The sequence below is a fragment of the Ixodes scapularis genome, unplaced genomic scaffold (assembly GCF_016920785.2).
Source record: "Ixodes scapularis isolate PalLabHiFi unplaced genomic scaffold, ASM1692078v2 PGA_scaffold9__187_contigs__length_104089568, whole genome shotgun sequence".
In the NCBI taxonomy this organism is placed as follows: domain Eukaryota; kingdom Metazoa; phylum Arthropoda; class Arachnida; order Ixodida; family Ixodidae; genus Ixodes; species Ixodes scapularis.
Genome location: NW_024609884.1, coordinates 20,760,045 through 20,783,488, shown reverse-complemented (window position 1 = coordinate 20,783,488; position 23,444 = coordinate 20,760,045). Strand labels below are relative to the sequence as shown.

Here is a 23,444-nt window from a genome sequence, read left to right as displayed (position 1 = left end):
TATGTGCAGCAGCCAGCTTTTTGTCTTTGGCAGGGCGTGCCGAATGAGGAGCTTCACTTCGGGGAGAAGTGGTTCCATGGAAAGTTGGCCGGGGGCAGACTCAAGGCCCAAGAACTGCTGCAGCAGCACTCTCACCTCGGGGATGGCACCTTCCTGGTGCGGGAGAGTGACACCTTTGTGGGCGACTACTCCCTTTCGTTTTGGTGAGTTGTGCTTGAAGCTGTTTTTGATTAGTGTTACCTGTTATGCAAATATTCGAAATTTCGAGTAGGTAGTAGTTTCGAACAATACATTACTATTCAATATTCGCTTCGAGATGAACTGCCATATTCATATTTTTTAAAGTGTTGATGAGGTCGGTACTTAAAGGCGTAACCCGTCGCGATCGACAGTTGGAAAAGTATGAATATTGAAATTGCATGCTTGAGAGGAAAGAACATTCTCAGAGCTAGATGGTGCATGCGCACGCCTGGTGTATTTATCCCCTTAACCGTTTTGGACGAGCCTACCTCATGAATGTGGAGCCGTCCCCAAACTGTTCAGGACGAGTATAGCTTGTCTGCTTTCCCCAGTTCACGCACTCAACTGCTTTGGAGGAATTAGACTTGCTCATGTTTTAGTTTGAGGCTCTGCCATCAATAGCAACACTAAAAAAAAAAGTTCAGTTCTGTTTGTGGCTAGAAACTTGATTTTGAAGGCAACAAATATAATCTTGAAGACAACAATTGAGCAGTTGAGGGTCAGAAATTTTCCAAAAATGAAAAAGGTTAAGGGGTTAAAAATAAACAAACTTTGGGATTGTTGATATCTACAGGGTCAGGGTGTCCCCGAAGAAAGGTTTACATTTTTTTTTTACTACAGAAAGAAATTGTGCTTGACGGAACGCTCATTCTCTACCCAAACTAATCCTAGCGGTCCAGACCAGATGCCAAAGTTTCACAACTATAGTAAGTAGTCCGGCCCCTCAGCCATAAATTTCAGAGACCCCTGGTGTAGCAACCGTTGTTATCTCAGTCAAAAGGTGTAGATGATTTTCTGAAAAATTTAATGGGAAAATGGGGCCCATTTGTACCCGTTTTCGGTAACCGGCGCTATATGACTCCATGTATTGTAAGAAATCCATCGGCCGCCATTTTCTCAATGAAAATTTCACAAAATCGGTTATAACTTTTGAATAAGATACTGGTTAATTCTGAAATTTTGACCGCTGGTTCAGACTGCTAGGGCTACATTTGGACGGAAAATGAGTGTTCGGTGATGCATTGTTTCTTTTGGAGGTAAAAAAAACCCTGGAAATATTTTTTTGGGGACACCCTGTACATTGCAGTAAAACTTTCAAAACTAAACTGTGGCTATTATGCAAAAGAGTACATGTTAAGCAGAGATGCCCTGACAACCTGCACTCATCATTCATGATTTTTTTTTTTTTCTTTTCAAATTTGAGATTGAAGAAAGAATATTTGCATTTAGCTAGATTTTTAAATCGACTCATTTAGGCATAGCTGCACATCTCTGTGCAGAGCGGAAGTTTCTTTGCTTCTTGCACAGGAGTTGCGATGATGCCAAAATGCTGAGCTCTTATTGGCTGATTAAAAGAAAAGAATAGTGGGTAGACCTCAAGGCATCTAGCATTGAGGTCTACCCACTATTATTTTAATCAAAGCCAATCGGAGCTCCTCGTCGTTCTGGTGTCACCGCTACTCCTGCTCAAGAAGCAGACGACTTGCTCTCCGCATAGGTTTAAGGAGCAACACTGCTTCTAGAGCTTTTTTATATAACGTGTGATTCAATTCAAATGAAATTTACATAGCTTATTTCCAATTACAATCTGACTACAAGTATGTACTTGGTTTTGATGTAACCTAATTAGTTTTGTTAATATTGAAAATTTCATTTGCAAAGATTATAGGAAGGATTAAGACAAATTGAATTACTAAAATAAAAAAAATAAACATATATCAGTGAACTAAAAGGTATCTGGAATCCAATAAGGTATAAATGAAAGCTCTAGGATGCTTTATAAGCTTTTTAGGACATTTTTGAACTTTTCAGTTTCAAAATGATTTGTTGCAGGATGCCTAAAAGGCACCTAAGAAAAGCCTGATACCCTATTTAATATATTTGTACCCCTTATTGCACATGTCACACATACACCTACCAGAGAAAGAAAAAAATATGAAGGCTAGATATGTGCAAGTGGAGATATGGCTTCCATATAATAGTAAAGGGCATAAATAGTTCACTCAGAAATAATATAAAAAAAAACATCCTCAGATTCATTTTACTTTGTTTCCAAGAGAATATATCAAGATGAGAGAGATTTATTTAAAGAAAATCCTTCAGGACAAGATAAGTGTCTGCCAATCTTTAAGAAACACAATTTCAAAGATGTGTTTTCTTAGCATATTTCTGCCTCAAAGAGCAGTGTCTCCCCTTAATTTTATGTGAAATCCGTCGTTTACTTGCTTGCCATCCCAAGACATCAAGCTTTCTAATGTCACAGTCCATATAGTTAGATTAAAATTAGCTTATAAATGGATAAGTGAAACTTGGCAATAACTTTCATGAGTTTAGCTGAGTTTTCGTTTAGGCATGATGCAGCAGTAGTGAAAGGCTTGAGGAAACTTTGATATTCGGTTAGAAATATTCAAACAAAACCACTATTCACATATGACTATTCTTTAGGATTGTACCACGGAATACCGGTCTTTGGTGTCAGCCGTCAGTACTAGTCTGTAGTAGCAGTCACTTCCACCAGGTGTTGTCTAGTCTATTTTTGGCCTCTCAATTTGAATCACAGCACCTATAATCCCTAGCTTCATTTTTATATTGGTGCATTTTTTTGCATGTTGCATGTAAGTTGTCAAAGAACAATTTGAACGACTTTTACTTTGCCACGTAGTAGATTTAGTGTTTGCGAGTGTATGTAGCTGAGCAGCCATAAAATTGCGTATGAACAGTTGCTTTCTGACTGCAGGCGCCAGGGCAAAGTGAATCACTGCCGGATCAAGTCGAAACAGGAGCGGGGTCAGACCAAGTACTACCTAATTGACACTGTGGCTTTTGACACACTGTACAATCTGATCAGTCACTACCAGACACATCCACTACGCAGCCAGGAGTTCTACATGTACCTCAACGAACCAGTACCTCAGCCTAACAAGCACGAGGGCAAGGAGTGCGTTCAGCTTTGCTCTTTTCACTTCTCACTTTACTGCCCTCTATGTTTCTGATATTTCTGGACTTTTAGGGTTCCTACAGCAATAATCAGGTTTTTCTTTCGTTGACTAGGTGGTATCATGCTAACATGACGAGAACCCAATCGGAAGAGCTCCTCAAGCGGGTGAAATATGATGGCACCTTCTTGGTGCGTCCGAGCGAAAAAGAAGACAGCTGCTTTGCCATATCCTTCAGGTACCTTGGTCAATTTTTTTATTTTTCATAGCAATGCCCATGTTGGAAACCAAGTGGAAAATGGAGACAATGATGTTCTCAGGGCCGAGAACAAGATCAAGCACTGCCGCATCAAGCAGGAGGGTCGCCTGTTCCTGATTGGCACGGCCCAGTTTGAGAGCCTGGTTGAGCTGGTCAGCTATTATGAGAAGCATCCTTTGTACCGCAAGGTCAAGCTCAAGTACCCCGTCAATGAAGATGTCATCCGGCGCATTGGAACCGTATGTAGCCCCTGTTAAAATATGACACCAAATTTAAATTAGTATGTGCACACTACAACATTGTGCCGATGAGGTATGCAAACGTTACAGCATCCCTTCATAGGTGTTTGTGTTTCATTTGACTTGCAACTACATCATAATAGCTTGTAGGGGTCTACATCTCTTGCCTTATGATTTGTGCCAGTCATCGAGACCCTTGAGATAGCTCTCTAGTATATTTCAAGGGACTGTTTTCGAGGCTTTTGAGAGGACCCTGAGGTTTGTCAGGATCTGGGACGGAAAATTTTTGCTACATCCAAAACGTGCCATTTCAGTGTATCATTGTGAGTTTCCCGTGTGCTAAAGGACGTCCATGTGCAGTAAATGAAATTCATTAAGGAAAAAGTTTGCTGTTGTAAGCGGTGCGTACGACAACTGCCACGGCAGTGCTAGTTGATCCAATTCTGCGCTGATGTAGGCACCATTGTGGCGTTTCATTTTGTAACAGGAGCCCGAGGAGAGTCCCCCGCATGCTGGGGGACCCGCGGGGACCTACATGGACCCGGACAGCTTTTCGGGGGCCTCCCAGATGACGGTGAAGGCCCTGTATGACTATCGGGCTCAACGAGAGGACGAACTGTCATTCTGCAAGCACGCCATCATCACGCACGTGGTGCGCCAGGATGGGGGCTGGTGGCGGGGCAACTACGGTGGCAAGCGCCACCACTGGTTCCCGGCCAACTTTGTCGAGGTCCTCGACACGCAGGATGCCTCGGAGGATGGGGTGAGCCGTACACCGATCTTCCCGGTCCTCTTGTTTGGCTCCACTTTGCCTGTGGTGTTTTTTCTTAACTCTGCTATGTGGCTGGTGGGTTTCTCCTGTTTCATTGGGAAGCAAGCACTAGCTGCTTTGCTGGCAAGTTGCAATGCACTACAGTCAAGTGGGAATTCAACCACTTGATATTAGAGGCCGTGACATTTGAGGTTGTCCATTCGTGCAATAATATTGTGAAGTTCGAAGGGAACAGCTTTTTTTTTTTGAAAATTAATGAAAATGAAGCTACTTTTGAAAATTAATACATTGTGAAACCACGCATAAATTAACGATTAATTGAATATCAAATTATTGTCTGTGATGTAACTCGTGGGAAATTATGAGTATGATCCTTTTTTTATTTCCTTCCAACCTTTCTTTTCTTTTGTTCTAGTTTCTATGTTTTGACTTGTTTAAATTCTATTTTTTCTGAGTTTACAGCTCCCTTGCTGTCCTTTCCTCGAAAAAAAAACAACTGTTGTTTACGGAGGAGAAATCTTTGAGGAAGGTGCTTTTTATAAATGTATGGTAGTATATTGAGAAACCCGGTTGTGTTGAATTTGATGCCACCTACTCCCATGCCGTTCATTTGCAGTCTGGGGAAGCGATGCCACTAGGAACCCTGCAGAAGGGCAGCATTGACATTGCAGGCTGCACCGTCGGTAAGTCCTTTCAGAGACGCGCAGATGAGGAAAGTTGCCACCCAAACTTGGCCAAAACTATAAATGAGGTATTCGGTTGGGTAGAGATTGTGTTACTGTCGGACAGTAAAACTATAAAAAAATGTTATAAATGCCACCTTCTATCCTGCTTATAACCTCCTTTGTGTTTTCTCCTCCGAAAAACTTATAATTCTTTTAATTAATAACTCGTACGTGCAATTGTTTGCAGGCTGTTGCTGAACATTTCCTTAATTACTATTTTTGTCCTTAGTTGTACCTAACCAACTTTGTTTTTTTGAGGTGTCTGCATCCTTTGAGGTGTCTGCCCACTTGCCTCGTTGCCTATCGAAACCGTACGTCTTTCGCAACTGCCACAAAAACATTAGTGAGGCTTACTCTCTTCTGCCTATCTTGAATTGCTGCCGTTCTATCGTTAGCCATACCTATACGCAACCGTGTCGAGATCATATTTCATAACCCGTAGAATTTTCACGACGCGTGCGGTAAACATGGTGTTTTTTTGCAATAGCCAAGAAAAGGTGGTTCCTCGAGGTAATACTCCTTGTCGAATCTGGGAACCCCTTGCAGACATCCTGCAGAGCTGGCCGGGTCGAGGACGGGAATGGGTGTTCCGCATCGTGTCGCCCACGCAGCTGGTGCCCATCGAGATTGCAGCACTGTCCAGGGAAGAGATGCACGACTGGGTCCTCAAGATCCGGGAAACTGCCCAGTCGGCCAACGACATGGTGGGTACCTCCCCCACGCTCGCCTCGGGATGTCTCGCCGATAAGTGTCTCGAACCGTGCATCCGGCTCGACTCCGAGTCGAGCCGGAAGCCTGGACGTTCTAATAAAAGGGGACAAAGAATGCGACCCCTTTTAAGTACGCAGAAGGAGAGATCCAAGTTCGACTCGGTTGTGCTTACACCCCTCACCATCACAGATCCAGCAGAGAAGGGAAATGGAACGGAGCTTGAGGCTTGCTAAGGAATTATCCAACCTCATCATCTACTGCAGATCTGTGCAGTTCTGTCCCGAGAGTGAGTAGCCGTGCCGCCCCGCAGAGTCGTCGCACAAATTGCTCGGCCTCGGGCTTGCAGATTTTTGTGTCTCTCGAATGCTGCGGCTCACTGCCCTCTTTGTCTGTTTGCAAACAGGAATCGGGAATTTCACGGAGATGTCGTCGTTCCCAGAAACGAAGGTTGAGAAATGGATAAGTCCTCAGCATTGCTCTTTCTTCCTCAAATATCCTTTTTACGATTGTCTTGTTTCTTCTCCCTGTCTGCCCTGTTTCAGGTATGTCACATAAGTGCATCAACGTGGTCTAGTTTTTTTTGTTTGTTTTTTCTCCATATAGTGGCGATTTAGTTATGTTTGTGTGTAACCTCTGAACGGCATGGTGGGCCTTGGGATAATTTTTTTATTTACACGAGCCTCTTGAGGTCCTTGACTGCTTGGCACATACCACCGACTTCAGTTCAGCCGTGTGTACCCCAAGGGCAGTCGCATTGATTCCTCCAACTATGACCCTGTCCACCTGTGGAACTGTGGCTGCCAGATGGTGGCTCTGAATTACCAGACTCCAGGTATTTGGCTTGCTGATCGAGCTCACTGATGAATCTGCCACCGAGTTAAATTCAGTTTTTGGAGCAACCCAACTTTGAAAGGACTGTAGTGGAATACTCTTAAGGTTCGAGTGGCAGCTGTGATGGGCACTGATTGTGACTGCGTCACCTCGTTTGCAGATCGACCAATGCAGTTGAACCAAGGCAGGTTCCTGCAGAACGGAAGGTAATGTAAAGCTCACATATTGGTCGTTTGGGTGAATGCAACTGTCGGTATTGTTCGTAGGCATTGTTTCAGGGAATGCAGGTTCGGCAGGAATAAAGGAGTATGCAGCGTGTGTTTCTCATGCTCAGACTTATCCTTGTGAAGAGGAAGTATATGTCAGACTTGCGTTATGCTTTGCTGTGCTGTTCATACATTGCATTTGTGAAAGTCGCAAGGTCCTGAATTCCTTTTCATTTAGGTCTGGCTATGTCCTCCGTCCTGAGTTCATGCACGAAGATGGCTATGATCCATACGATCGGACCAGCTTGAAGTCTGTGCACCCAGTCACACTGGCCATCAAGGTAACGCATTATCACCGTTGATATTGTAAGAAATGTATCCCTAATGTAGCTTAGTTAAAAACTCCTGGAACAGTCTGCTTGGGCAATAATGTTAACTTTTACCGGGACTGTTGAGAGGAGGTGTTCATGTCCCAAGATTCGTATCTTGATGACAGGAATAGCATGAAAATTAAAATCACTTCTGACAAGTTAATCCCACAGGGCTGGAACTGTCGGTTTCGCAGTGCTGTGTTTGTCTTTCACTGGTGTTACGTTTTGCAGTGTTACATTTTTTCATAACAATTTATTGACTGTTTTTCACTTATGCTTTTAATAATCGTTCTGCCTTTGGAGTTTCTTGGTGCCTTCCTTCGATGAAAAAAAATCTCGGATTAAAACGTTATAGCTCAGTGCAGTGTTCCGAATTTTCACCTTGAGAGCAGACATGCTTTTCTCATATTCTGTTCAATACTTTGTCATTTGCTCTCTCATTTACATATATCAATTAGATTATTAAGCAGTCTAGTTATTGCATATCCTTTTAGCTATATCTAAAATTTTCTGGTGTTTATTTATGTGGAAGTTTGTAGGTAGTTTTTGCGAGCTATTAATTCTTCAAATATTTCACTGCTTTGTGGGCTTTGCTCTCTCCAGATTTTAAACCAATAAATATTAGTGCAAAAGAAAACTGAACAAATCACATTAAAGTGAATGTACTGTCTAGCATTACGTCAGATGTAACTTTAAACATTAGTTCTCAGCTAACTTCTTTCTCTGTGACATGGCTGCATTGCATCGGAATGTTCCAGGTGATAGCTGCTCGCCATCTCATGAAGTCTGGGCGTGGGATTGTTAGTCCTTTTGTGGAGATTGAGATTGTTGGAGCAGACTTTGACTGCAGCAAATACAAGACGGGGACCATTCGTAAGTTGTTTCTTTAGAATTCATTCTTTAGCCCATACTTGCACCCAGAGGTAGCACGTTGCTGTGAAGAAGTAGTCCGCGATGCTTCAATATTAGCCTACTCCGTTTTACTACATTTCAAACCAGCTAGAACAGCCATGGCCATATTCACGCTTCTGCTGCATGAGAGGGTATGGTGTATGCTCTAACTACATGCTCCGAATGTAAAACCAAATTACGTAGTCGGCATTTTATGCCAGTAAAGCCTTAATAACTGTGGTGGTGATATGCCTTATTGCTTAGGAACTTATCAGCTGCCAGATGTTTAATGCAGTAGGTATAACACTTTGAATGTGGTGCACTCTGTACAAATGGCGTGGGTTTGATTTCAGCGGACAATGGTCTGAACCCGATCTGGAATGAGGCATTCATGTTTGATGTCTGCAATCCCAGCGTGGCCCTTCTCCGTTTTGTTGTTCAGGACGAGGACATGTTTGGTGACCCCAATTTCCTCGGCCAGGTCACCTATCCTGTGAGCTGCCTCAGGACTGGTAACTGTCATGTTTTCTAGTCTTTACTGTAGCTGTTGATTGATCTTTCGCTGGGCAGGTCGATCTCAAGTGTGCCGTAATGTGGATGGGCCACCCATGGGATATAAGCTCGTTTTTGTTGGCAAAAAGGATCCACACGGTGTGCATTTTGACCAAAATGCTTCCCTCTGTGCATGAGAGGAGGAGATGCGAAGATGTGAGAGGGAATGATCACATGTGCGACGAAGCTCTGCTCCAGCAGACACACTGTGTTCCGAATCTTACTCGAATGGATCGGAGATACTCTGGCGGGTCATGTCACATTACAGCACAGATAGAGTAACGCTGGATGCAGGCACGTTTCTTCATGCCGAGGTACAGAACCGTTACCCTAGAGTGAGATCGAGCAAATTTTGGAACACTGCCTCCGTTTTCTTTGGTGTGTAGCAGACATAGCACGCAACATCTCTGGCGTGATTTGGTCGTTCGTTGTGGCTTGTCTGCTAGTTGTTAGTCGTCAAAGCAACGTACAGTCGCAATCCACATGAAAATTAAGACGAGATCGTCAACTGCTTCATACTGGCAATGTCGTGAAGTGGTGGCCATGGTGGTATGCGTGTGTTTTGTGAACCAAGCATGGGCAAGGCGTGGAAACTGCCATGATTGGCGTTCCATGATGCTCCCCGAAGCAGTCGACGATTGTGTGTTTAAACTTCGTATGGATTGTGGCTGTACCCGCTGCTATGACTCGCAGTTAACGTTGGAGCTCTGTGATTCAGCACCGACGCCATAACAATCTCTGTGCAAGTAGCGGACAAACTTTGCCTTGCTTTCTGTCTACCCACTCGGATCTCTCGAATCAGTGCTCAGCACTGGGAAGTTCAGTCATTGTGTCTACCCACTATATTCTTCCAGTCGGAGCGCAGCTCTGTGGCATCGGGACCCTCTGTGCAAGAAGCAGATGAACTTGCTCTTTTTTATATGATTTAGCGCTTTTATCCGTACGGAGTGCTGGTTTTAATTTAAAACTTGGGCATTCACAATGCTCAAAGTTTGATTGCGCCATGTTTCTTTTTTTTCTTTCTAAGGATATCGCAGTGTGCCACTCAAGAATGAATACAGTGAAGAACTGGAGCTTGCATCTTTACTTATTCATCTGGAAGTGTATGCTACGAGGGTAAGTTTTTTAGGTGCTATTGTTTGTTTGAATGCAGAGGTACATAAAAACCAATATATGTAGGAACTATCGACTGTACCTTTTATGCTCCACATCTAGACTGAATTTAAATCACAATAGGGCGGTTGTTCAGCCTGTCAATTTTAGCAGACTGTACACCATACTCTACCGTATAATCCCGAGAGATAGCCCACCTAAATTCAAGAGCGAATCGGCTGAAAATATGGAGTGGGCTAACTTTCGGTGTACAATCAAGGGAGGTTTAAAAAAAAATAGCTATTTTTAGATTGTGTCCATTCCAAGCTTGTTAGGGTGGCAAGGGGCAACGAAGCAAAGATGACTGTACTTCTCAGTCATAAATGTTTGCTTTTATCCCACCATAGCGAACTAGCCGCATTTACGCCGAGGTCATCATCGATCCTAACACTACTATTACTAAGAGTGGGCTATCTTTCGGTGTTTAAATGAATAAAACAAATCAAGCCAAAAATAGGGGTGGGCTGTCTTTCACGGGTGAGGCATCTCTGAGGATCTTACAGTAGTCATTGCAAATGCTGTATGAAACATAATGTTCAGAGAAGTGTTTATGTGACATCATTACTGTGTATAGGGTCCTTTTTTGATTGAAAGAAATATGACATTTTTTTGGCAGCGGAGCTGTTAACGGCTAGTTTCCGCAGGATCGTGTCCCCCGCAAAGAAATGTCGACACAAAACTCCCGTTGTCGCCGTCGCTCATAGATTGCGGTAGCTGTCCAGAGTGTTGTGTTTGCCGGTTGTCCGCTTGTCGCCGTCGCTCATAGATGGCGCAACCTTTCCAGCCTTTCCACTCTGGCTTGGCGACTTGCGGCCAGCCATTACTTCATTCTCTCCATAGTACAGCTTCGCTGGTCTTCCTTCTTCACCAAAGTGGAAAGGCTAAAAGCTTTTTTTTTTATTGCTTAAGTGATGAGGCAGTTTGTTGCATAGCAAGAAGGAAGACTCAAGGATTCATTTCTTGTTTCAAAGTAATTTTTTAGCCCCCCTTCCCTATTTTCAGAATTTTTATTATTATAAGCTTTTAGTCTTTTAGCTTGTCACTTTTACATATTTTCGTGGCTCTATAAGTTTATTGCGCTGGGTGCGCAAAACATATTGTAGCATGCACTAAGTGACAACTTGTCATGTTTGTCTGATCATAGGGAAACCTATAATCAAACCATGTTGATGCATATGTATGAGGCAACTAGGATTCCTTATTTTCTGATTTTTTTTAAATTGAAAGTTCTGCATTTATTAGTGTTTACCTTTGTCAACCGTATAAATTCTTTTAAGTTCAGCTATATCGGATCTGAATAAAAAAATATACGTGCCAAACACAAATATCAAAAGACACAGGAAGTCATTAGTCTGAGCCTGTTGCCTGTCTAATGCCATTAAGCAAGACGATGCATAAGCCAGATGCGCAAGCACCACACTAGCATACATCCGCGAGGCTTGATGATGATAAGTTTTTAAAATGGCAAAATATTCCGCAGCTTGCATAATACGGAATCCTGCTAATCCCAATGTGTGTGTGTGAATTTTGAATGCATTAGAAGAGTGGAGTGTACAATAACTTTTCAGGGGCCTTTTCAGGAGTGCTTGCATTGACGCCGCCTTTGTTTCCAGTCAGTGTCGTGCTCTGTCTGAATATCTGTGCTCCTCCCGTTCCCCCGCTGCAAACATATAAGCGAGTTGTCTCCAGTGTAGTCGGAGGTACCATTAACCACGCCCTTGCCATGGACTCCAGGAGGAAGATGAAGCGTACGTGTGCATCCAGCGACTGCGGGATGAAAGCCGGGAACTTGGGCGTGCGCTCGAGGAGAGCGAGCGTCGAGGCGACTTGCAGCAGGCCCAGGCCCTGCGCCAGCAGCTCTCAACCACTCAGGAACAGCTCCGCACAAAGCACGAGGAGCGCAGGTCTGTCTGCACGGACAGCGGCCCAGCGGTGGCCCCGCTCCGCCTTGTCTAAGGATAGTTTTGGTGCTCGGAGTGGAGTGCCCAATTCTGCTCGTGTTTGTTCTTTGTTTGAAAAGTCCAGCCTTGTGTTGAGGTTCGAAAGCTGAAAGTAACAGTGTCCATTTCTGCTCATGTGTGTTCTTTGCATAGGAGCCTTGCATAGAAGTTTGGAAGCTGAAAGGGTTTCTAAAAAGAAATCAAAATGAACGCAAATTTGTGGCCAGTTGACGTTTCTAAACCCAAAATCACGGTGATTTACTTCAGAAACAGCAAACAGTGGTGAAGAAGAAAGGGAACTAAAAACATACAAATGGGCCCCCTGGTGACATTGCAACGGGTTAGTTACTCGTAAGTGTGCACTATCAGGCAAGCTTTAGCGGTGCTTCGCTGCATTGCGTGCATTAGCTGATACAGTAGACTCTCAATAATTCAAACTCCAGGAAGCCACACATTATGTTTAAATTATCAGAAATTCATCTGAATATGATGCAAGATAAAATTATGATTTGCCATATGAATGGCTACACATAAAAAGTGGATATTTGGTGATTTTCTTTACATAAGCCTACTGATCATAAGCAGGTATGCCACACAAGAAACATTTGTGAAATGTATGACATAAGTTTATTCATCCCTCAAAAATGTTGTTTATCGTGGACTGCTAGGCAGCACATGATAACTCAAAACAAAATTAAGTTTGTTTATCAGTCCAAGAAATTGTCTAATGTGGACTATTAAGCGGGGACACACGAGCGATGAGAACGGACATCGCGCGGCAGTTTTCATAGCAACTTGCGCGGACGCTGTAACGTGGACCTATGCCATGCCACCACGTCACAGCGTCTGCGCAAGTTGCTGTGGAAATTTTTGCGTGATGCCAGTTTTCATAGCTCATAGTGCCCTGCTTGAGCCCCGTTGAGTACGCTTCTCACCAAGCACCGGTGCACTGTGGAGAAGCAACACCCGCGGACGCAAGCTCCACGGGTGTTACCCTTCTGCAGTGCACTGGTACTCGGAAAGAAGCGCACTCAACGGGGCTGCGAGAACAAAAAGTATGAGTTACACGAAAACGCTGTTGAAATTAAGCGGCTTATGAATACATTAAAAACATAGCAGGACAACCAAAATTTTGAAATTTGTTTGAATTTACCGGAAGTATGAAATATCCGAGCTTGAATTATCGCGAGCCTACTGTATAGTACTAAATCTACTTCGATGCACGGTCATACGGGCACTAGCATAAGCCAACTAAAGATGTGACTGCTACTAGAATTGCCAGTTATGACGTCGCTATCTAACAGATTCTTTACAGCCTGTTAATTTAGTGTTGATGCAACAAATTGAAAAAGCCCGGAGGTGTTTCCTTGTCTTGTTCTTGTTTGTTGTCATGCCTGCATTTGCCTATTTTTGGTCTTGCTGCACGAATCCTTTCTATTTAGTGTATGCAATGACAATTTCTTCTCTGTTTTTTTTTGTTTTTCAGCTCTTACTTTTTTTTGTAATTGGAGGCTCACTTCAGCACAGGCACTAAAAGTGCCAAGGACAGGGACATAGTAAAGGTGACGACAACACTGGGTGCCTTGTGTCGTCTTCACTCTGTCCCTGTCCTTTGACGCTTTTAGTGCATAGTGAACCAACTCGCCCAGCTCACTATTTTGTCGCACTTTAGCACTTTGACTTGCATGATTCTGGTTTGCAAGTCGATACAAAGGCACGGCAACTGGAAAACTTGGTCTTGATCTCTGATATGTATGTGCATGGATGTTTCTGGGTAGTCTTCCTGCACCTAACTAGTCTCCTTTTTGAAGAATGCACTAAGCAAACAGTAACTGGTGTTTCTTGTTTCCTCATGACACTCTTTCTTCTCCTCAAGGACCACTCTTGCCTCTCCTTAAGTGACTTAACCTCGATACCAAAGGTTGGTTACCAATTATCTTGTTTGGTTCTTTATCTGACTACTTTTTCCATTGATGTTTACTAACTTGTGCATTTTGAATAGTCATTTCATCTTTTATTAATGTACTAAACGAATTGTAACCCTTTACTAATTTTAACACAGTTGAAGACAGTACAGCCCAATTTAACAATCTAAATTTGAAAAATATGAATATTTAGAACAGCACTTTGTTAAGAGCAGGATTCTACTGTCATATGCGTGGAAGTTTGGGGCATTTGTAGCCACTGAAGCACTTGCTAGAATTGCCTGGAATGGTTCTGTGAAAAACCTGACAAAATATAATCGGGTCAAGACCGTTGTTAGCATAAACATGCAATAGTAGCTGATTTTTCTTCACGAGAAAAATTATGAAAAGGCAGCAATACTATATTGTGTTTTCACTATCTGTGTTGTGCACTATGCTATGTAAACGATTCCAAACTAAAGTATATCACTCATGATGCAGCCACTCTGCAGTTAATTTGGCACTAGATGTAGTCAGATTAGGACTAAAGCCAGTAAGCATTGTCAACTCTAACATATGTGGTCAGCACCCTCTTTCCAGAGAGTTCTGAGAGTCTGAGAGGACTTGTTTTTCAGGTTGGAATTGGAAAGATCTCAGCCTGCTTGATCTGCCATGGGGATCCTCGACAGCACATTTCAACCCGACCGATCAGCCGGATGTGTGCCTCGGTTCAGACGACAGTCTTTGTGTAATTTCGTCCAGTGTGAGTGTTGGTGTGGCATTTTATGGATCAATGCCTTTGAAAAGTTAGCTATTTTTTGGTGCTCTTGCCAGCCACTCAGCACAGATGTCTCGGCCTTTCTTTGTCTTGGTGTGTGTACATAATATATATTTTTCCAAGATATCAACCTGAAGGACCCAGAATCTGGTAGACGCTGACTTGCGGTTTCAAAGACCAAACCACGAGATTGCAGATAGAATAAATTGTTTGTGCCTGGGTTTTAGAAGTAGGCTGTGTAATGTTTACACAGCCTACTCCTAAGGCCTTCTGTCGTGACACAGTTTTCAGAGACTGTGTCTTTCTAGTAGCACAAACGTTTCTTCCAGTTTCACCAGTCATTCCCTTAAATTTACCTAGGGGCTGTTTAACACAATACATTGCTGATGGAACTGTGCATTGTGAAAGGGCTTTTCCATTCACTTCCCATTTTTGAAGGATCTTTTATGCGGCCACTATAAAGTAGATGCACAGTGATATGTTTTCATGCAACAAAATTAGAAGCGTTACTATGTTTGTTACGAGTCATTTAAGGGCAGGGAAGCAATGTTGTCAAAGTTCTACCAGGTGCTACTAAAACAATGTATATAAATCCACTTAATATTAGTAGTCCGAGAAGGCATTTACAGCTTTAGCACACCTCACTACTTTATTACCAGCACGCTTCAGGGAATGAAATCCGGGCATTGTGGAAACATTTCTGAACATTTACAGCTTCATCGATAAAGTTTTATTGGCAAATTGTTTTGTAATTTAATATTTTCATTAATGTGCAGCATTAAGATATGAGATTTCTTTCGCTATTATACTATTACATCTTTGGAACATTAATTGTTGTACTGAGTGTTGCACTGAATGTCGGCCAAACTTTTCTTAAGAAAACTATGCATTGCATAGAAAAACGATTGGAGCCGTATCATTCATTGTTGAGGAGCCAATTTAGTGAGGTTTTAGGATAATCAAGTTTATTATTAATTTCCCACCTTTTGAGTAACATAAACATGATTCCAATGAGAAAATTGCCAACCATCATCAAAAACCACAAAAGCAGTAAATTTTAGAGTGATTTAGAAAATATGGGAAGCATGGTGTTCCACAAAAAGTTACTGTTAAATGGTGCAATGCTGGCAGAGTGAAAATTTAGATAAGAAACGGAAACACTGCGGACGTTTAGAATTTTGATGCATTCTTGAGACCCAGAAAAATGAAGCACGTGCTCCAAATCTTACTAAAATTGAGACCTTGTGATTTTTGATGATGCCCAGCGAATTTTTAATTGGGCTACATGTTTATTGAGACTAATTAAGTAGTTATGCAAAATTAGTAGAAAAGCTTCATTACCCTAAATGCTATATACAGGGCAATTAATTCTAATTCAAAGATTAAAAAAACAAACACGAGGTGAGGGTTAGACGAGTTCTATCTTCACTATGTATTTATCAGGCTCGGCGGACAGTGGATGAGGGTATGATCGTTGCGGTAAGTTGCCTAATTAACTAAAATCTGTTGTTTAACTTTTTAAATATTGGTTTTAGGTGTCATTTTGGAATTGCAGTATTGATGACAATTATTACTAGAGGCCAGACCAATGAACTTTCACATTTTTTTCGCTCAATTTACAAAATTGCAGTGGCTTAGCTCGGTTATGCCAGGATATACGTAGCGTAAGCTTAGGTTCAATTGGTTATTCTTAGCTTTCCTGGTTGTCTAGGATTAGCTTGATTATCATGCTTACCGCTGCTTCCATGATGCACACACGGTATACGCATTATGTGACTACTTCGGGATCCGATGACTCCGCTCTTCTTATTGCGGAGGAGGCGCCGTGTAACCGAGCTTTCGGTTGCATGTCAAAAGATTCTCAGGTGGTCCAAATTAATCCTCAGTCCTCCGCTGGGGCGTGCCATATACCCGTTGTTGGTTTGGCCAGCTGTGCGCCGTGTTGTTATGTATCAAGCAACCAAGCTGCCGCCCAGAATAACCGGACAGCGCGAGCCATGATCTCGAGCGGGTACATGCGCGCGGCGCGTGCATGGGGGACTGACCTAGGCGCCATACCAGTCCTGTCTGTTCCGTCACTGCTCCTCGCGCATGCGCAGCACAGCTCTCCAGGAGCCATGCGAAACTGCTCAACCTCGGTCAGTGTAGCTTACGCTACAAAATTGTGTTTTAAAAGGGCGTTGCAAGCCCTGCCCACGTTGCCAATTGGAAGAGTGACATAGTCGTTTCAGTTGCGTCGTCACGTGTGTCATCAGCGCACCCACCAAGGGCGCGCTACCGAGATTGTGACGGCATGATTGAAATGACTATGTCACTCTTCGAAGCGTCAATGTGGGCAGAACTTGCGACATCCTTTTAAAGCATAATTTTTAAATCAAGCGGAAAAAATGCGGAAGTTGATGTATTAATATATAGGAAACTATTACCTTTCTGCATATTGTAACTGCCGTCAATACTCAAACTGCAACATGACCCCTAAAACCCATAATTAAAGTTAATTAAACGGCAACTCCGGTCAATATTTTAGAATTTGGGATTACGACTGTTTTCAGTTCAGTCAGTATACCTAAATCACAAGGTATATATTTTTTTTTTCGATATTGTGCATAGTTTTCAAAATATCACGGCTCAAGTTTGATTTCGGGTGTCTACGGCAAATCCGGAACTATCTGCTCAAGGGGGATGGCAACAGTGATCATCAGCTGTATGGCCGCGACGTGACGTCGCCGTGGTGCAACGTATGTGTTACAACGTACGGAAACAACTGCAGCACCACTGCGACGTGATGTCGGGGTGCTGTGGTACACGTCGCCCAGTGTTGCTTGACTAAAATTAACCCGCTTGCCATCCACTAAAGAGCAGCTGGTCGCAACTTTAAAGAAGCCGGTTTTGGTGGAGTACACGGCTTCACTTTGACGCAATGTTTCAACTGTAATAGATACAAGGTGTTCCAAAAAAATTTTTTTACAGTGTTTATTGAACCGCAAAAAATAAACTATGCACAGCCAACCGCTCATTCTCTGCCCAAATGTAAAGCTAGAGTTCCGAGCCAGATGCCAAAGTTTCAGCGCAAACCGATATCTTATTCAAAAGTTTTGTGATTTCCTGAAAATTTCAATGGGAAAATGGGGCCCATTTTTGCCTGTTTTCGGTTTATAGCGCCATAGAGCTCCATGTATTTGAGAGCTCTGTCGGCCGCCATTTTCTCATCTAAATTTGTAGAAAATCACTTGTAACTTTTGAATAAGATAACGGTTAGTGCTGAAACTTTGACAACTGATTTGGACCTCTAGCGCTATATTTGGGTGGGCAATGATCACTCGGCGATGCATAGTTTATTTTAGCGGTGAAAAAAAAAAGCGGATGAATTTCTTTTTGGGACACCCCGTACATGGTGAAAACGGAGCTCGTCCAAACTCTCACCTCATAATAAAAAATAAAAAAAAAAAAAAATCTGTTTGAATTAAAATTAAGCACTCTCTATACCTCGGTAAATAGGCTCCTTGACAGTGACTAATACTGTATCAATCTGATTTCTGTATAAGGCATAGTTTTTACACACAACTTTGGGCCAATGTTCGGTGAAGCACCCTGTATACAATCGCAAACAAATTCTGCATTGGGTAGCATGATCTTGGCAAAGTTTTTATTTATTTGTGGCATCTATTGATGCTCATGCCTGTCTGTTAATAGTGTCATTTTGGTGAGTTTACACCAAGTATTTAACTCTTTATTGAAAGAATGGAAAGGTGTTTGTCATAGCTTCTGATGCAGCACTGAATTCCAACCATAACAAATGCTCTCAATTTGCCTTGGACCTCTTTCAATTCGTAAATCTTTCATGGGAACATGTTTGTGTCCCAAGCATGGAAAGGCAGACGTTGCCAAGAACCTTCGATGAGCTTCATCTGAGGGCATGCTTTAGCCAACAGTTGAACCATGATTGTGGAAAGAGCATAGTGAGCACTAATTTTACTAATTGCTCAGGATGTAATAAATTCAATGTGGTTTTGAGGTCAGGTCATTTTAAGAAATATGTTTCAGCATGACTTGTCTAATGGCAGCACTCTAGTGGATTGAAAATATGCGTGCTGCAATACTTAGTGTCTCTGTGGAAAAACATGTGCAGAGTTCTACTGACAAACTTTGGTTTTCTAGCCAATTACTTCCGAAGTATTACCAGATTTGCTGACATTGTGAACTTAGTGTCATGCTGATAACTGAGGAGACAGTCTTCCACTCATGCCAATTGTAACTATATGATAGCTGGGTGCAAGCAAGGATCATGTGGTGGTCTGGGAGTCTCTTATCGTAACAAATTATCTTATCATGAGCTCAAATTAGATTTGTTTGTCTTCGAGTTATTAGTATTAGCAGACTTAATTTCATGCAAACAGGAATTAGCACTTTTTTTTTACTGATTTCAGTTATGCAGTATTTATTTTAAAATCTACATTGTGATTAGAAAAAAAAAAACAGTTCATATTGTTGTGCCACCATATAGGTCACAAAAGTCAGTTATACTATTGTGGTGAGAACAAAAGTAATGGATGTAGAATGCTGCCAGAGAGTAGTCACAAAAAAGGTGCAGCATAGCACAGCTATTTTGCACTGTCCGACATGCAGCACATAATATTAAACCATAAGGGCGCCTTCAAGCATCTTTGTAGTATGCCTCGTAATATGTGAAATATGTTATTTGTGTAAGTTATATTAGTGCTGAATGTAATGTGCAATGAGAGTTACGTGCTCTAAGATGTGCATTTAAAAGATGTGATGTGTAGAGCAAGATGGTAGATGGGGCTTGCGTCAAATGCGAGGTCAGTGCCACTCCAGAATACTTACTGCCAGTGATGGCATTGCTCCTTTGCCATAAGATGTTCCACAAACTACTTTTTGTGTGTTGTATAAACTTCGATGTTTTAAAATTAAGGCATCCTATGCAGGAACGGAAGCAGCTAAGTACATATAGCTTTTCCTTTAGTATACTATTGTTGAGGAGTGACGACTGTAACCTGGATGTCTTATTTTAAAGCTGGTCCTCTCTTGCCTTTAAGCACTGGTTGCATTTGCCCATGGGCATGTTCTCTTTTGCAATTTTTTTCACGGTTTGATGCAGCATTTTTGTTGTGCTGTACCTTCAACATGCCTGTTTGCCTCTCATACCATCATATGCCAGTTTGAAATGTAAATGTTTCATGTTGCCGTTTTTGTTAAAAATATTTATTAGCACTCGTTAAGAGGAAGCATGCCATTTCAAATTTTAGTCTGGTGTAATAAAGTCACTGCATTATGCCTGATGTATTGCAGTCTCACTTTCCATGTGTATTCCTAGAATTCATGTACAGGCTCATACAATTCAATCAAACCCCCAAGTTGCCTCCCTTTCGTTTGAGTCTTGCAACTATAATGGGTACTACTCCTTTTTAGCGGGAGGCAGTGCCTTCCATTTCATTTTCTGCCCTACTTACTACATAGCTAAATGTAGGTAGAAAATAAGTTGCCGCACGGTCGGCCCCCTTCTTGTGCGGCAACGGCAGACTCCTTTTTCAATGTGTGTAGCTCACAACTGGCGGTCTGATGGCACCCTCTGAAAAACGGGGGTGTTGCGATCTTCGATCCTGTTTTTAATACATGGATTGGACTGACGTCGCATTGCATACTTTTGGATACCATGAAAGAGAGAGAGAGGGAAGCTTCTTTTGTGGGAATTTGGAGCGACGGGTTGTCTATAACCTTCTAGGAGGAGAATAGCGACGTCTGGGCAAATCTGGGAGGCACGAGAGGGTCCCGGTAAGGGGGGAGCTCCTTCCCCTCTTCTCTGGTGGCCATCAGAGCACTCTCTGGATGACGTCATGTATAGGAAAATCATTTAATCTTTTTTTTAGGATATTGGAAATCATTTTAGTGCCTCTTTAATTGCAGTCTTAAGTTTTATGCACATTTAGGGAATATAATGTTCTACTTGATATATAATATAGATCTGCCATTTAGAAACTTGAACTGAACAGACCGAGCAAGACATGGCAGAAAGAATGAGAACAACCATAAGGGACAAAAAGAAAAAAAAAAAAAAAAAAAAAACCCTTCTAGGAAACTGCAGCGCCGAATGATCCTCACTGTGCTTAAAACACGTCAAAACTACATTGTCACATGCCTCTCTCCGATGCTCCAATTTGCTCGCTGAGGTCGTAGCTTTCATCGCTTGCCAAGCTGTGATGAAATTATGTATAAATGGTCGAGAATTCAATGCTTGAAGTGGGATGAAGAGAGGCTTTATTTTCTGACAGAAATATCTGACTGCTATACATATTGGACTTGACCTCGTCAGTTCAAGTGGCAGCACCACCCGTGGCAGCACCACCCTAAAGTCCAGGCTGTCCCATTTGCATGCTCTGTTAGGGGGCACAATTTTAGCAGCGAAGGCAGATTTCTGTCAATAGCCCTGTATCACTTGAGCACTTGGACATTCATGGTTCCAAGTGCACACAAGATTGCACCTATGAAGACTGGCCAACATTTAATTGCTTGCCTCCTCTCAAACAGCCCGAACACATGTACCGTCCCCTTATGAATGTCCATGAGCGTGCTCCTCTGCTATGAAAACCAGTCATCTGTCGTGCCGCCTGTACAGTGCCGACTCTATGTCCGTGTCCGTACCTTCGGACAGCGCGTCAACACTGTCAAAGCCCATCAGCACATTGTAGTAGGCCATGGTTTTGAACCTGTGCTCAAGCAACATGAGCCTTCTGTTAGTGTCTCGATCAACCACATTACCCAGCATCTGCACAGACACTGAATCGCGCTTTCCGCCCAAGGGTGCCAGCCCTCCAGGACGACATGTCCTTACTTTCTGCAGTCCTGGGATGGCCCTATGAAAGACCATGCGAAACAGCTGCTGCGATGGACTGTAGTAAATGCGCACGGGAACGTGTGATACCAGATATACACCAAACAGCATGAACACAGTTGCAAAACAACACCCCACACCCAGTTGAAGAGGGCTATCAAAGATTTCCGCCATACTTTGCTGCATTGGCGAAAGTTCCATGTTTGGCTTGGGTTGGGTTGCTTGGTCTGAAGTGCTGAGCATGGTTGCTAAGCTTATACCAGCCAATGCTACACCTGAGGAAGTGCAGCTGGTAAGGAGCAGGTAGTTCTGCAATCCACTATTGTAGATAAGACGATCCTGGGTGGGATTCAGGCCGTCCTTGCGAGCGAAGGCTTCGGGAGATTTCATTTGGAACGGCAGCCATGACCTGGTACTTGCTTGGCGGCAAACTCCAAAGGGCAGCTGCACAAAATCATGGTTCATGGCCTGCACTGCCAATGCTCTCCAAAAGCTGCCTCCTCAAAAGTACTATGGGACAAACCTAACATTTAGTGGGCAGGTACACTTCTAAAGGCTGGCATTTCATACTCCCAAACCAACGGAACATAAGGGACGCCCCAGTCGAGGGCAGAGTAAAGGAATGTTACATGCTTGATTTGATTACACAGTGCCTACAGCAACTGGCCTTGATCTGGGTGTGTGAAATTTGGTTTCAATCTGAACTTGTCAACTGGGTATTTATGAGCAGCTTTATGATCTACCAATTTGAGGCTCTGAATTGCTCTACCGAAACTCTTGCCTTACTATATTTCTTATTTAATAAATAAATAAAAAAAATTGAGGTGCATACCTGTGGACGAAATTTCAGCAACGGCACACAAGTGGTTTTTAGGCAGTGACTGCACCAACTGGAATGGAAAGGCTGTGTGTCAAGATTGGACCAGCATTTCAAAGCTTATGTTCTCTTATATCTGACTTGCCCTGAACTAGATAGGGCATAGCACGCTAAACTCTTGTCTACTCGACTCGGAGCTCTGGGGAAACCATGCATTTGGGCAACCGCTCTCGGGGGCTCTGGACCATCTTTGTCTGTTCTTTTTATTGGATATGCACACTTCCCGAAGGAGCGCACAAACGCGCTTATACGAATCAATAGAAAGTGAAATTAAGCTCATACCGCATGGTTTACTGCTGCGAAGTGCGCCGGCCTTATTTTGTTGAACCTTCGTTCGCCGGCGTCGGCTCTCGCTGCTCATTAAACGAGAGGCGCACAACAGAAGGGTTACTAATTTGTTACTGAAGCACAGCGTTATATGCCCTACCGGTCCTACAGGTCCTACCAAAACGAACCAAGTCAATCGAGTTGCCTGACCGGCTTGACTCAAGCCACTCAAGCTCAAGCCAACCAAAGCCAACGGCAGCGGCAGAAAAGTAGCAAAGCTGGCAAAGTCGGCAAACTGCAGCGCTGGTGGAGGCGCGCGGATCACTCGGATAATGATCACGTGGGTTGTTTCCGTTGTGGCCAGCTGCCGGTGTCCCGTATCCGCGGGAGGAGCAATATAAAGGGCCTTTTTATCCAGTTTTGTACTCGGGTGTTCGCAGCATTCATTCTTTTTTTGACGCTACATTGACACGATCAACGATGTCGGCAAGCAAGCCCCCATACAAGATCGGTGAGTTTTCGCGAGAAACTGCCCTGCAAGCGGGCGCGAGCGTGCACTCGTGATGAGCACGTGTTTTTTTTTTGGCGCGATGAACGAGTGGACGACCATGTCGCCGGTTGACCTCACTGTTTCTTCTTCGACTTGAAGTATTAATTTTCTTCTTCCAATAAGATGCTCCTAAGCAGCCCTGCCGTCGAACCTTTACTCAGTTTTCGTTGTGTTGACAAGTTCCAGCCAGAGATCAATTTTCGTGGACTCGTCAGGGGCTGTCTTTCGTCTGATTCACTCGCTCATCGGTCCTGCATTTCGCACATAAATGTTTTCACTCGCAGAGTAGATCGTGCAGGGAGTCTCCCTTGATTGGACAGCCAGACACAGAAGCGGCTTCGCTTCGTTTAAGGTAGTCGTATATCGTGCACTCGCAGCCGGCGTACCGTTTTA

The 23,444-nt window shown here is 43.1% G+C and overlaps 2 protein-coding genes across 8 annotated transcripts in view; one reads left to right on the top strand and one right to left on the bottom strand.

Moving 5' to 3' along the window:
• The window catches only part of LOC8024678 (1-phosphatidylinositol 4,5-bisphosphate phosphodiesterase gamma-1), a 33,350-nt gene extending 13,543 nt beyond the window's left edge, over positions 1 to 19,807 (top strand). The window contains exons 16-34 of one of the 7 annotated variants that reach the window (XR_003917800.4): positions 34 to 203; positions 2,978 to 3,178; positions 3,292 to 3,414; positions 3,497 to 3,674; positions 4,162 to 4,437; positions 5,063 to 5,129; positions 5,718 to 5,875; positions 6,072 to 6,168; positions 6,286 to 6,373; positions 6,590 to 6,714; positions 6,874 to 6,919; positions 7,158 to 7,260; positions 8,049 to 8,163; positions 8,535 to 8,693; positions 9,761 to 9,849; positions 11,620 to 11,789; positions 12,093 to 12,165; positions 13,702 to 13,746; positions 14,365 to 19,807. Coding sequence is in view for 3 of the 7 variants with exons in the window: in XM_029975124.4 (XP_029830984.1) it covers positions 34 to 203; positions 2,978 to 3,178; positions 3,292 to 3,414; positions 3,497 to 3,674; positions 4,162 to 4,437; positions 5,063 to 5,129; positions 5,718 to 5,875; positions 6,072 to 6,168; positions 6,286 to 6,373; positions 6,590 to 6,714; positions 6,874 to 6,919; positions 7,158 to 7,260; positions 8,049 to 8,163; positions 8,535 to 8,693; positions 9,761 to 9,849; positions 11,620 to 11,789; positions 14,365 to 14,395 (2,196 nt within the window). In the remaining 4 variants the exon portion in view is untranslated. The other 6 variants (XR_003917798.4, XR_005798730.2, XR_003917799.4 and 3 more) reach the window with 6 other exon arrangements.
• Positions 19,808 to 20,760: 953 nt separating this feature from the next.
• On the bottom strand, positions 20,761 to 22,827 carry LOC8024679. The gene is made up of 3 exons (XM_002406548.5): positions 22,517 to 22,827; positions 22,190 to 22,247; positions 20,761 to 21,801 (listed from the first exon to the last, which is right to left on the bottom strand). The coding sequence occupies exons 1-3, from the start codon at positions 22,519 to 22,521 to the stop codon at positions 21,118 to 21,120; spliced, it is 747 nt and encodes a 248-aa protein (XP_002406592.3). The 5' UTR covers positions 22,522 to 22,827; the 3' UTR covers positions 20,761 to 21,117.
• Positions 22,828 to 23,444: the final 617 nt, after the last annotated feature.